The sequence below is a fragment of the Bombina bombina genome, chromosome 7, assembly GCF_027579735.1.
Source record: "Bombina bombina isolate aBomBom1 chromosome 7, aBomBom1.pri, whole genome shotgun sequence".
NCBI classification, from domain to species: domain Eukaryota; kingdom Metazoa; phylum Chordata; class Amphibia; order Anura; family Bombinatoridae; genus Bombina; species Bombina bombina.
Window position 1 is genome coordinate 19,935,667 of NC_069505.1, and position 15,453 is coordinate 19,951,119.

General features: G+C 38.4%; 1 protein-coding gene across 2 annotated transcripts in view; it reads right to left on the reverse strand.

Annotated features, from left to right (window-relative positions):
- The window catches only part of LOC128665781 (spectrin beta chain, non-erythrocytic 1), a 351,315-nt gene that overhangs the window by 46,097 nt on the left and 289,765 nt on the right, over nt 1-15,453 (reverse strand). For both annotated transcript variants that reach the window (XM_053719978.1, XM_053719979.1), the window contains 8 exons: nt 14,123-14,310; nt 10,048-10,165; nt 8,763-8,921; nt 7,917-8,219; nt 7,612-7,765; nt 6,510-7,380; nt 4,864-5,001; nt 1,666-2,422 (listed from right to left, as the gene is read on the reverse strand). In XM_053719978.1, coding sequence (XP_053575953.1) covers nt 1,666-2,422; nt 4,864-5,001; nt 6,510-7,380; nt 7,612-7,765; nt 7,917-8,219; nt 8,763-8,921; nt 10,048-10,165; nt 14,123-14,310 — 2,688 coding nt within the window. The remainder of the gene's footprint in view (nt 1-1,665; nt 2,423-4,863; nt 5,002-6,509; nt 7,381-7,611; nt 7,766-7,916; nt 8,220-8,762; nt 8,922-10,047; nt 10,166-14,122; nt 14,311-15,453) is intronic.

Consider the following 15,453-nt stretch of genomic DNA (forward strand, 5'->3'; position numbering starts at 1 on the left):
GTCTAAATAACACAGACAGAAACCTCTGCTTGGTGTTTCAGCTAGTTTTTCTAAGTGATCCAGGTTTCCTACGTTTCTCAAGACATATAAAAAAGTTTATCTATCTTTTTACAATGCAAGAACAAGTTTACTGAACTATTGCTTATAGTTAGGACGTATAATTCATTACATTTCTTAACTGGGTATAATATGATATTCTATGTATTGAAATGTTTAATGTTTTACATATCTAGTTATATACAGAACCTGTACACTACGTATACATCTTTTGCTGTCCAATACACCCACTGAGCTTTGTTCCTACACTATGTATGGCGTTACGTATACCTCTCACAGCATCAAAATCACGTAGGTGGTTGAGCAACTACATCTTACGGTAGAAGATGATTTCTATGGCCTACACGTTATTGGGGAGCTCTGATAGGGAACTTTATTTCACCAAACTGCTGCCAGCGGCCGAGGCTGTATGTGTTCTCCTTTGAGGAACATTATTAGAGCCCCAGATATGGCCTCATATTGCAACCAAATCCAATTTATGCCCCTATAAACTATACCCCAATTTATTGTAGAGGTTCAGGTACTTAAACATTTTTTTATTTACAGCAAATTTATTGCTAGGGTTACAGAATAGGAAAATATGAGTGTCCACCTACTAATTATTTACTACTTATTTACTACTTGAGGTATTAGTACCAGCTATGTGTCCATGGTGTGGCAACGGCGTACAGCGGGTCTTAGTTTACTCATATATATATAGTAGCTGTAAACTTTATCTATAAGTGGATTTTTTTTTTTTTTTTTTTTTTAGGTATAGCTTCATGTCCTAAGCTTCGCTCCAAACTTTTTGACGTACTACCATGTCCTCAATTAACTTCATTATAGGTAGCGCACTGTATAGATATATATTATACAAAAGTTATTCTACATGTAATATACACTCAGGTATAACATTTGTATGAAAAATGAGGTGTTCTCCGAGACTCAAGAGAAGTCTCTTAATGTTCATTTTAACCCTCTGTAGCTTGGTACATTTAGGAATCACTGTAGGTCCAAGAATCAAGGGATATTTAGGGGGCTCCCAATTTTAAAGGCTAACTATATCTTGTGTTCTACACTTGAATGATATACGTTAAACTTGTTTTGTTTGATTATTATTCTGTACCATTGTAACTCCAAGGTAAGCTCTGTTTATTGTTTTACTTGAGCTGTACGCCTTCATTTTCACCTCAATAAAATAAAAATTAGTATTGTAAAACATTTCCCTTAAAACAAAAAATGAATTCCAGATAAAATGTTAATTATGTGTAGTACAACTATTCTGCAATGTTCTTCAACAAATTATTTGACCTTTGAACATTGTGGGTCTTCCACTGCCCCAGAGGGGTGAAGTGTATGCTGCAGGATCCAGATTCATGACCCTGCCACACACCAGCCAAAGTTTGCTTGAGCAGTGCAGAATTTAATTTATATTTGTTAGTATAATTAAAGAAGCTTTACGAGGGGTGTGCCCCAGGTCCTCAAACTAATGCTTATAAAACACATGCGTATTCAGACCATTTGTACATCATAGTTAATATGTTAAATGCTTATATAAAACATGACTTGAATGAAATAATTGAATAAACTGTGTGGGAGGGAAAGCAATGTATATCCCTTGTGCCTCACCTGATTATTAAGGAAGCCCTCAACTTGCTTGGCATCTCTCAAGAACATCTGGAAGCTGTACCCCTGGGAAAGCAGCTGGTGACGATTTTCCCACATCTGTCCCAATTCATTCCAGCCGGTGTCCAATGCCTTTAGCCTTTGCTGCAGAAACATATACTGGGCATCTGTTTGCCCCCGAGTCACCTCCTCACCAACATCTCTCACCCTACGGTAATCAGCTCCATAATGTTCTATCTCATTCCTTATTCCTTCGTGTTGAGCCAGGAGGCGTTCTGCTTCAGCCATGTCAGTTGGGAGGTCCTCGGATGCCACTGCTGTCTGTGCTCGGGAAAGCCAGTTCTGGAAGTCATCCAAATCTCGCAGAAAACCTTGAAGCTTACTTGCCTCCCCCAAAGTCTCCTCTCTTCTTCTCATAGTCTCTTTCAGATCTCCCCAGGTATCATCAATCTCAGACAGCCGGCTGGTTATAGCAGAAGCTCTGTACGGGTGCTCAGTGGCAAGCTTTTCCGCTTCCACGCGAAGATCACCAACTTTGCCTTGAATGGCCTCCAGATCACGTTCCATGCCAGTGAGCTTACGCTGAAGGGCAGTAACGCCTGCCAGGTCATTGCCCAAGCTTTGTGTAGATTCAATGACTTTGGTCTTCTCTCTCATCCAACAAACAGTCTCATTGCACTCCAAGTGATAATTCTGGATATCTAGGGCTGAATTGAGGGATTTCTTCTTTTGTTCAACAAGCTGACGGAACTGGTTCCATCTGCATAGGTGGCAAAAGGGTCAAGAGAATGACGTGAGAATTTCGTTCTTAAGTATTAATCATAACATAAGACACAACCTTAAAGGGACAGTATACACTAATTTTCAAATAACTGTATGTATTAGACACTACTATAAAGAATAATATGCACAGATACTGATATAAAAATCCATTATAAAAACGTTTAAAAACTTACTTAGAAGCTCCCAGTTTAGCTCTGTTAAAAAGGTTACTGGAACACCCAGTGCAAGTGGTAAATATCAGACACTTCCCCCTCCCCCTTCATCTGCATATGAAAAGACCCTTTACACAAACAGGAGCAGGTTGGAGTAGGTATACATCGGTATTCTCCTAAAACTTTGGGGCTTGGTTAGGAGTCGGAAAATCAATCACCTAGATTAAGAGTTTTTTAGAGGATGTGTGGTGCTAACAAGCAGTTTTCCCTCACCACTCACTTACATGCAGTGCTGGTATTACGAGTTTTCAGAAACCCATCGTTAAAAGGCAAGAAGTGAGCGTTGAGCAAAATTTTGCTCATTACCGCACACCAATACCAGCGCTGCTTAAGTCAGCGGTGAGCTGGCTTTTACGTGCTCGTGCACGATTTCCCCATAGGAATCAACGGGGAGAGCCGGCTGAAAAAAAAGTCAAACACCTGCAAAAAAGCAGCGTAAAACTCCCTAATGCAGCCCCATTGATTCCTATGGGGAAATAAAAGTTTTGTCTACACCTAACACCGTAACATGAACCCCGAGTTTAAACACCCATAATCTTACAATTATTAACCCCTAATATGCCGTCCCGACATTGCTGACACCTGCATTATATTATTAACTCCTAATCTGCCACTCTGGACACCGCCGCCACCTACATTATACTTATGAACCCCTAATCTGCTGCCCCCAACATCGCCGCCACCTACATTATATTTATTAACCCCTAATCTGCCTCCCCCAATGTCTCTGCCACCTACCTAGGTTTAGGGGTTAATAACTTATATAGTGGCGGCGACGTTGGGGGCGGCAGATTAGGAGTTAATAAATGTAGGTAGGTGGCGGCGATGTTAGGGACGGCAGATTAGCGGTTAATATTTAACTAATGTTTGCGAGGCAGGAGTGCAGCGGTTTAGGGGTTAATATGTTTATTATAGTGGCGGAGACACTTGGGGCGGCAGATTAGGGGTTAATAAGTGTAGGTAAGTGGCGGCGACATATTAGGGGTTAATAAACATAATGTAGGTGGCGGCGATGTTGGGGGCAGCAGATTAGGGGTTCATAAATATAATGTAGGTGGCAGCAGTGTCCGGAGTGGCAGATTAGGGGGTTAATATTTTTATTATAGTGTTTGCAATGCGGGAGGGCCTCGGTTTAGGGGTTAATAGGTAGTTTATGGGTATTAGTGTACTATTTAGCACTTTAGTTATGAGTTTTATGCTACAGCGTTGTAGTGTAAAACTCATAACTACTGACTTTTAAATGCGTTAGGACTCTTGACAGGGTAGGCTGCACCGCTCACTTTTTGGCCTCCCAGGACAGACTCGTAATATCAGCGCTATGGAAGTCCCATAGAAAAAAGACTTCACAAAGTTTATGTAAGTCGTTTTGCGGTAAGGCCAAAGAAGTGTGCGGTCACCCTAAACCTGCAAGACTCGTAATAGCAGCGGGCATAAAAAAGCAGCGTTAGGACCTCTTAACGCTGCTTTTTTTACCCTAACGCACAACTCGTAATCTAGCCAAATGTTATTTAAAAATAAGCAAAACTAAACATTTAAAAAAAACTAAAAAAACTTTATGGGCTATATAAATAGATCATCTACAAAACATTTATGCAAAGAAAGAATGAGTGTATAATGTCCCTTTAAAGAGGATAAAGAAGTGTGAGAAGCTTGAGATGGAAGTTTGTCATAAATTGGACTTGGGAAAGAATGGTGAATATTTACATTGTACGTTCAGAGAAACATAATGTATGTGACTATGCCGCCCTCTCTACCAACACACAGATAACCCCTCACATTATAGGAAGCAGAGTCTCTTTGCTTGCAATGATATTTCATTAGCCCTAATGTCATACCGTTGTCACATGACCCTCTACATATCATATGGGTGATGCAAAAACGCCAATTACTATCGCTCTAGTTATCTGTATATACATTAGTATTTATTTGTCTTCATGCAGGTTAAAAAAAAAAGTATGCCATGATCCATCTATGAAACAACAATTAAACAGGACTGAGATTATGAGGAGCTACAACGCAAGATGAGAAAGAAACCAAAAAGAATAAAATATGTGACAAAGAGCGGATGTCTGGGGGAAAACAGCAACTTGCGGAGATTGAGGTGAACAGAAGATGTTAGTGTAACAGTCGGTACAGCACAGAGTAAATATTAGTGAACGGTTAGTTTGCCCAGTATTATGATGTCATCTACACCAGCCTCACTCACCGAGCGTTCAGTTGATCCTGCGTGTCCCGGATACTTTCCTCATTTCTCTGGCCTGTGCTTATCAGCTGATCAGCAACTTGGTTTACAGAAGCAATCCTGGATGCCAGATTATGTATCTCTGCCTCCAGTGTCTCAAACCTAGAAAGAAAATGGTCCTCATGTTAAACTAGTGCAATATTACTTCTATAATTCTGTAAGAGAGTAAGATAGTGGCGCGGTTTTATCAGGTGTAGACCACCAGTATATAGCAGTAGTGGAAGGGGGACACTATGTTTCCATGACAACTCCGATAGATACACACCGTCATATTTATCATTTTAGGTCTTGCGGTTTCCCAACAAAATTATGAGTGTGATGGATCTTTCCATTTTATTGCCAAGCGAATAGATTATTGTTTCTATACTAAATTAACCTTTTAGTTTTCTGAGCTGCTATAAATCCGCACTATCCAAACCACACATTAATTAATGCATTTAATTACTTTACAGAAAAGTAACATTATGCTCTAATGTCTGTCGTGCACAGCATAAAGAACTAATACTGTATGAACTAGCGACAGATGCGGATATACATTGCACAGTACTAAGTATTAAGGACCGTTTTTAGATAAATACAGGTTAATATGGGGAATGGGTAATAAAGGGATTAACTATCTTTTTAAACAAACATTTGTTATTATTGTATTGTCTGCAATTATAGTTTTTGAAGATATATTGCTATATCTGTGTATGAATACACGTATTGTTTTTATAATATTTGTGTATGAATACTGATTTTATACTGTCATGGATCCATGATTTTATTGTTTAAGTGATTTTATTGTATATTGTTTCTATACATTGTGTGTAATAAATTATTGTACTTTAACCTACCTCACCTAGCCTCCGTTAGTTGGCGCCTGGTTCACTCTTATTTTTATTGTTGTATTCATTTACAATGTTATATAAAAAAGGAAATACCTAACCGTTATATGGCTGTATTTTCTATTTTTACATTTTATAAAATTGAGATTAGATGTCAGTTTATTAGACTTGTGAGTAATGTAGACCTTTTTACGTACTTGTGATTTCCACTTATAACAGGAGTTAATTACATGTGGTTTCTACCTTTTCACCATCAGTATCCAGATGGCAACCAGGCACCTGTCACTGAATTCATTATTTCACATTGGAAGAATGGGCCAGTAAATGGCAAATGAAATTTATTACTGGTAAATGTAAGGTTCTACATTTTGGAAGTGAAAATATTCAGGCTACCTATTATTTAAATGGGTCTGGACTTAGCAAAACAGAGTGTCAGTGTTTTATTTCTAATTAGGTCCAGTTTGTATTGGAGCATAATATGAGGATAATACTTTTAGTTAAAATGTGAGGCACTGAAAATAAAAGATGTTCAGTTCTGGTCTATTACTTTCTTGTAGAAAAGAATTTCAAATGACAAACTCTAAGAAGTACGTTCCAGGGACACATAAACAGAAAAAAATGGATGCAAAACCACAAGAACAGACTGGAGCATGAAGGTTTCTTTAGAAGTTATTATATACTTTTTGTTTAGATGTTAGGTTATCACAGGATCTGATCACATGAAACAAGTTAACTTGTTACATATATTACATACACATAGATTTATAGAGATCAGAACATTACCTTTGCTGCACAACTTCCAGATCCTCAAGCTTTTCAGGGATCTCCAAGCCATTGAGCCATTGTTCCTTCTCATCAATCCACAGAACACAAGCGTCTGCCTCACTGAACATTTTATGGAGATCCAGTGAGTCTTGGAGAGCCTGCTTCCGGTGTGCAGCAAGAGTTACCAACTCCTCGTACCGCTGTTCCAGTGCAGGAAGCCTTCCATCAACTTCAGGTGATTGGGAGTAAGGAGCGGGCAGCCCACGTGCCTGCTCATGTAGAGCATCAATTGCTGGCCGGTGGTTGAGGATCTCCTCCTCCACGTCTTTGTGCTTTTTGATGAGGGTCTGTGTTGAATATTCATCATGGCCCACATCACTGGTTGAAACCAGACGTAGTGTGTCAAGAATCCACACCTCTGCATCATTGGCATCAGACTGAAACTGGTAGAGGTTGTAGGCCTCTCTCAACTTGCGTTCCCTATCTTCAGCCAAAGACTCCAGCTCCTTCCATTGACCACTAACTTCTGCTATCTTCTCCTCAATCTCACCAGCCCCAAAATGGCCTTGGGAAACCAGCTCTTCTCCCTCAGCAATGGTTTGTTGTAAGGGTCCATAGCGCCCACTCATCTCACTTTGGAAGGCATTATGCTTGCTAATCAGCCTAAGAGAACTAGTAAGGTCTTTGCCATAGTCATCTGACTGCAGCAGTCGGCTCTGTTCACGAATCCAGGCCTCCTCCTCACCCATTTCCCAGAAGAACTTCCAGAGGCGGAGGGACTCTTCCAACTTAGAGCGACGTGCAGCAGCCAGATCGCACAACTCTGCATAACGCTGTTCCAAAAGTTGCACTCTCTCTCGCACCAACTCTGGGTCACAGGGCTTATAACCTGGGGAGCAAACAGAAGGAAAAGCATGAAGCCCATCAGGGTGAGCATAAAGAATGCGCCATTAGTAACATGCTCTCTTATTATCACCTGATCTAGGTTTCACTCAACTATTCTACCCATCATATAAAATGATCAATTACTCGCCTTTTCGTGGTGTTTATTTATATTTGTTATATTCTTTTGAGATTTACATCCTGTTCTCATATTTCATCTCCAGGAACCATCACATACCTTCATCATCAGACGTGAATTTCTGGGCTACAGCAGAAACAGATTTAACACGCTCAGCCTGCACTGCTATGTCAGCCTCCACCAGTGTGTGAGTCTGCAGGAGGTCCTCCACCCCATGGAGATGTTTACCATAATCCTGTGACTGAAGACGGCTCTAACATAGTAATGAATAAAAGTGGATCATTAGCTTTTGAAAATCAATCATTATTGACCTAGAAAACCGACCTAACAGAGATCCAACATAAAATTATAATTTGTCCCATATTCTGCAACACAAAGAGCAAAAACCCACACCCCCACTGCACCTTCATTTCATCTGTCCAGTCCATAAGATACATCAAATCTTGGAACATCCTCTGTAATTCCAGGTTCATTAGGAGCCTCCTTCGTCTGGAGGCTAGAAGCTCCTTCAAATAATCCCACAACCTAGCTACATTATTTTTCCTAGCCAATATCCTCCGAATGTCATGATAATTCTCAGCCTCTAGTTCATCCGCCACTGCATTCACTGCTTGTACACGCTCACTGTATGCTACAATATCCGTCTCTATTGCCTCGTGTTTCCGTACTGCTGCCTCCACTGCAGCCAAATCCACTCCAAAGTTATCCTGATGGAACAGAAAATGAAAAAGGGGATGGTTTTATTTCCGATATTCATTCTAAAGGATTTGTCTACCATGTTAGGTATTATATTCCCACATAAAAGATAAGGAATATAAATAAAGTTTATTTGCTTGTAATTAGAGATTACATTCGCCAAATTTAAATAGTATTCAAAAAGAAGACAGCCATTTTTGATGTGGGAATTCAATAGCTTTCTAGTCTCAGCAAACCATTGTCTTAAGTTATTTGAAGGGATTTAAGCAAATCTATCCTGTTGGGGTACAAACTTTATTCAAAGAACGCTACATCCAAGTCTGTGGAATCACCAGTTTCAATATGGCCCCATGATATATATAGGCACTTTCTTACACATGTATTTATGCCTCACATATCCTATTCCATAATTTATAACCCCATAAGACAAGAATTAATCGACTTAAAACGTTATTATTGGCACTCATAAATTTACACTTGTACTGATAATCTGTTGAGGATTTAAAAGCGACACCTGATGAAATACTTCAGATACAGACGTTTCTCAGAATTACCTGGGAGACCAAGCGCTGGTTTTCGCTCAACCAGGTTTCTCTCATGGCGGCTTTACGGTCAAACCTTGCTGCCAATTGCTCAAGTTTCTCTTGACGGATGAGCTCATTACGTAGCGCAAGTTCACGTTCATGCTCAGCCTTCTCTAGGCGTTCCCAGGCCTGTAGGAAACAAGCACGTTACAAATTGTTACACAACTATAGGGTTTTACGCTGTTTAGTGCGGATAAAACAAAACTAATATGACAGGAAAGGACCTCATACAGAGAAGATATAGTATGTTTTAGCGGATTCACTTTAACTGCACGTTTATGCTCAACATATATAACCATTATTCTTTCTTTTCAGAAAACAATTTATTACCCATTCCCCAGTTTTGCATAACCAACATGGTTATATTCATATACGTTTTACCTCTGTGATTACCTTGTATCTAAGCCTCTGCAGACTGCCCCCTTATCTCAATTCTTTTGACAGACTTGCATATTAGCCAATCAGTGCTGACTCATAAATAACTCCATGGAAGTGAGCACAATCTTATCTATATGGCACACATGAACTTGTGCTGTCTAGCAGTGAAAAACTGTCAAAATGCACTGAGATAAGAGGAGGCCTTCAAGGGCTTAGCAATTAGCACGTGAGACTACCTAGGTTTAGCTTTCAATAAAGAATACCAAAGGAACAAAGCAAATCTAGGATACAAGTAAATTGGAAAGTTTAATTTTGACTAGACTGTCCCTGTCTGTCGTGGTAATCATTCTAGCGTAAAATGTGATTGCACTCAAGTGATAAGCCCGACGAGCGCAAACACTCGCAATAAACCCCTGCTGGAAGAAAAGTGTGGTTTCTTCCATAAAAAGGCAAATATACAGAAGATAAACCAATGTCTTTAGGCTTATTTTGTTTTGCACAGCTGGTGCACACGTGCCATTGTCAAAGGGCTGGTGACATTTTGTGTGACATTGTCAGCCACTCTCTGCAATGCATGTGCACCAGTTGTATACAAGAGGGCATGTGCATATGTACAGGGCTAAGCTAAAGCACTGCATCTGCATTCACAAAAAACAAGTTTTATTTCAATGATTAAACCTGGCGATTGTTATATGATGCAAGAAAAAAGCAGCTTCAAAATTCACGGATAGGTACACGCAGGAATTTCATCTGTAACAAGGTACTTATTATAACGTTAATATTGTTACGCTGATTTGTCTTCCCCATTAATAGTAATAGTAATCACAGCGTTAGTATGTTAAGGAATAACTTTTTCATACTATTGAAGGACACGTACCTTATTTATATCGGATATTAGCTTTCCTTCTCTCGGAGTATAAACCTTCTGATTATTTGCCCTCATTTTACTCTGAATGGTGAAAAGAAGAACTTCCAAATTCCCCTTCTCTGTGAACCTGTGAAATGAAAAATAAGTCTGTTCAGCAGGTGTAGTAGCTCTCCTGATAAAGTTGTGGGTTAGCCCAGCGCTAGGTGTATGTCTGCCTATATTGCTCCTAAAAAGAAATGAGGTACCTAGCTACCCCAGAAAGAATAAATGGTGAGATATAATTTAGAAGCGCACTAAAAAGGCTGAGGCAGAATAATGGTGTAAATACGTGGTTCTATCTTAAAACCTATATAAGTACAGTCCTCTGTAGGTACAGTCCTCTGTAGGTACAGTCCTATATAAGTACAGTCCTCTGTAGGTACAGTCCTATATAAGTACAGTCCTCTGTATGTACAGTCCTATATAAGTACAGTCCTCTGTATGTACAGTCCTATATAAGTACAGTCCTCTGTATGTACAGTCCTATATAAGTACAGTCCTATATAAGTACAGTCCTCTGTATGTACAGCCCTATATAAGTACAGTCCTCTGTATGTACAGTCCTATATAAGTACAGTCCTCTGTAGGTACAGTCCTCTGTAGGTACAGTCCTATGTAGAATGCTATAGCTAATAAAACATATTTATTTTATATCCATAAGAAAAGTGTTACTTCACAATATTAAAATATATAACATGGATCCATGTGTACAATGAGCTCTAAAAATGTCTATATAAGATCATATATAAACATATAGAAACAATACAATTAATAAAATACAATATAATGCAAATGATGAACTGACCACGTTAGTGGTATAATTAATTAGTCCCAAAATGAAAAGTCTGTGATAAAAGTCTATAATAAATCCGTGTAGAATCCGAAAGTGATATTGTGTCGCAGGTTGATGTATTCGCTATATAAAAATATCATAAATGCGATGCCTTTAAAATAGTGGTGATAGTGCAGAAATAAAATGAAAAAATGACCATGAAGATACAAAAGTATAAAAATCCAAATATCCGAAATATAAAAATATAAAAAAATCAAAATCTATAAAAATACCAAAGTGTTAAAGTGTAGAAAATGTCTTAGATAGTAATTCCAAAAGTGGATGATAGGGAATCCTATGGAGGATGTTGATTTCCTCAGAGGACATCCTCCTATGTGTGGTAGCGTGAAACCTAAAAATAAAAAGGTATAATAGAGCAATAACGCTAAGGACTTTTCAAACATTAAGAATTAGGCTTACCATATATTGTCAACGCGCGTTTCAGCCCCAAAACATGGGCCTTTCTCAAGATTCAAGAGAAAATCAACATCCTCCATAGGATTCCCTATCATCCACTTTTGGAATTACTATCTAAGACATTTTCTACACTTTAACACTTTGGTATTTTTATAGATTTTGATTTTTTGATATTTTTTTATTTCAGATATTTGGATTTTTATACTTTTGTATCTTCATGGTCATTTTTTCATTTTATTTCTGCACTCTCACCACTATTTTAAAGGCATCAGATTTATGATATTTTTATATAGCGAATACATCAACCTGCGACACAATATCACTTTCGGATTCTACACGGATTTATTATAGACTTTTATCACAGACTTTTCATTTTGCAACTAATTAATTATACCACTAACGTGGTCAGTTCATCATTTGCATTATATTGTATTTTATTAATTGTATTGTTTCTATATGTTTATATATGATCTTATATAGACATTTTTAGAGCTCATTGTACACATGGATCCATGTTATATATTTTAATATTGTGAAGTAACACTTTTCTTATGGATATAAAATAAATATGTTTTATTAGCTATAGCATTCTACATAGGACTGTACCTACAGAGGACTGTACTTATATAGGACTGTACATACAGAGGACTGTACTTATATAGAACTGTACATACAGAGGACTGTACTTATATAGGACTGTACATACAGAGGACTGTACTTCTATAGGACTGTACATACAGAGGACTGTACTTATATAGGACTGTACTTATATAGGACTGTACCTACAGAGGACTGTACCTATATAGGACTGTACTTATATAGGACTGTACTTATATAGGACTGTACCTACAGAGAACTGTACTTATATAGGACTGTACATACAGAGGACTGTACTTATATAGGACTGTACTTATATAGGACTGTACATACAGAGGACTGTACTTATATAGGACTGTACCTACAGAGGACTGTACTTATATAGGACTGTACATACAGAGGACTGTACTTATATAGGACTGTACTTACAGAGGACTGTACTTACAGAGGACTGTACTTACAGAGGACTGTACATACAGAGGACTGTACTTATATAGGACTGTACATACAGAGGACTGTACTTATATAGGACTGTACCTACAGAGGACTGTACTTATATAGGTTTTAAGATAGAACCACGTATTTACACCATTATTCTGCCTCAGCCTTTTTAGTGCGCTTCTAAACTATATCTCACCAGCTCTCTGGATAAACCTTGTGTACGTGCGCAGTCATCTAATCGCTGCACAACTTTATATAAAGCCTTAAAACCAAGTGCAGTTGGGATTCCCTTTAACTGTATGTCATGAAGTTGTAGTCATTGTCATTTCAAGTGTATTCAGTAGTTTCTGGATTCAAACGTTAGAACTGCACAATTTGTATTGTAGGGAGATTTTCCCATCCAGTTAGACTATAGGTCAGGCTATAAATTACTTAGTATTTATTAAAACATTTCCTGTGAGTGGTTTTCTGAAATAAAGCCTTAATTAAACAGTGATCACATCATCTGTACATTATTTAAAGTGATCCACACACAGAGAAGACATCAGCTCGTTCAGTAAAATAATTAGGTTGATATATATATAAACAATGCTAATGGGTATTCTCTGCACTTGAGCTTTACCCAAGGACAATAAAAAAATAAAAAAACTTTCTTAAAAGGAACATTGTACACTAGATTTTTCTTTGCATAAATGATTTGTAGATGATACATTTATATAGCCCATCTGGTAGTAATTTTATAAAAATGTTTAGTTTTGCTTATTTTTTAATAACATTGTGCTGATTTTCAGACTCATAACCGAGCCCCACAGTGCCAGATTTATACATGCGTTTACAGACTCCTAATGGCTCCTGTTGGTCTAATCTGTCTTTGTGCTAAACTGGGAGCTTCTAAGTACGTTTTTAAAAGGTTTTATACTGGATTTTTAGATCAGCATCTGTGTATATTCTTTATAGTAAGCAAATTGGTGTGCACTGTCCCTTTAAGACAAGCTTATTTGGCACCAACAGCTCCGTCATTTGGATTCAAACCGTTGTCATAGTGGAAATACAAAGGCCCCTATTTAAGAAAGGTCTTGCGGACCTGATCCGACACTGTAGATCCGACACTGTAGATCAGGTCCGCAAGACCTCGCTGAATACGGAGAGCAATACGCTCTCCGTATTCAGCATTGCACCAGCAGCTCATAAGAGCTGCTGGTGCAACGCCGCCCCCTGCAGACTCGCGGCCAATCAGCCGCCAGCAGGGGGGTGTAAATCAACCCGATCGTACTAGATTGGGTTGATTTCTGGCGATTCCTGTCCGCCTGCTCAGAGCAGGCAGACAGGTTATGGAGCAGCGGTCTTTAGACCGCAGCTCCATAATTTGTGTTTCTGGCGAGTCTGAAGACTCGCCAGAAACACGGGCCCACAAGCTCCATACGGAGCTTGTTAAATGGGCCCCAAAGACTTGAGATGAGAAAAAATAGACGTCATTATGTTCAGAAAGACACTCCAGGTGTTCACAAGATTTTACCCAGGATTCATTACGTTCACTTAACTGTTGACTAAACTCAAGTCCTAGGTGAGGTCAACTTTGAGAGAAGCCATAAAATACTTTTAATGCATCAGACTTTTTTTGTAAAACAAACAACCAAGCTACGTGTATATTTAAGTACAACCAGAAAAGGGTGGCGCTATAGGTGTTTTTTACTATTATTAATATACTGTTGTTTTTAGATTATTGCTAATGTGGCCAACAAGATGGAAGCTGCGTACTTTGGAGGCTTTTCGACAGTCCGGTAGGTGTTGAAGGCTTGCAGCTGATTCTGAACACCGCTAAGAGAGTTTGCCAACTTCCTGTCATTGAGTGTAATAATCATTTGCTCAATCCATTGCAGAAGTTCTGATGCAAGGTGTTCGTACGTATCAATCAGCTGATCTGCTTCAATGGCCTGATCCAGCACCTAAGTAACAGAAAATATTATTAGCCACAGAAGCTAAAGTAAAAACTAAAACGTTCATGATTCAGATAAAGCATCAGTTTTAAAAAACCTTTCCAATTTACTTCCATGATCAAGATGTACGCAATCTTTTTAAACGCAAACTTTATGAGGCACTCGCTCCTACTGAGCATGCGCAGTATATATGTTTCTGCGTCTTGAGATTTACCAATGGCCGTCACATTATACAAGGGGAGGAAATATGGAATTAAGTTTTGAAATTTGCCAGAAAAAAAAATCTACTGCTCATATAAAATCCAAAGTAAGTGCTATTGTGTTGTGTTTGAAATATATATTTGCAGATTATGACATTCTACTATATTTAAGATTCCCAAATGGGAAAGTGAAAAGGTTCTGTACCCCAAAACAAATAAAAAAATTAGGGTCAAACGAAGAGTCGAATCATTTGATAGGAAGTCTCACTTGTTGGCATATTCTCTTATTGCATAGACAAAGTCTTAAGATATAAAACATAGGGACATAAAAGTAATACACAGCATGCGCCAAATGCTGGTTACATTATTGCCACGATTCAGTGCCTGAACAAGCGAGACTGTAGTTACTGCGGAATACGTTATTACAAACTAACGTCTGTAAAAAGCTCATTTACACACACAAGCCGATTGTATAAATCAGACAACCTCAAACTTGGCCCTCCAGAGGTTTTGGAATTACATTTCCCATGATGCTTATCAGCTGGCTGAGCATCATGGGAAATGTAGTTACAAAACCTCTGGAGGGCCACATTTGAGGATGTCTGGTATAGAAGCTTCTAAGTGAATCTATAATGCAATGCACTTTTATGTGCCTTTAAAGTCAACAAAGTTAAAGGGACACTGAACCCATTTTTTTATGGATTTAGATAAAGCAGATAATTTAAGCAACTTTCTAATTTACTCCTATTATCAATTTTTCTTTATTCTCTCGCTATCTTTATTTAAAAAATAGAAATGTTAAGCATAGGAGCCGAGACATTTTTGGTTCAAAACCTGGGTTATGCTTGCTTATTGGTGGCTAAATGGTGCTGAACCTAAAATGGGCTGGCTCCTATGCATTATATGCCTGCTTTTGAAATAAAGATAGCAAGAGAACAAAGAAAACTGCTGC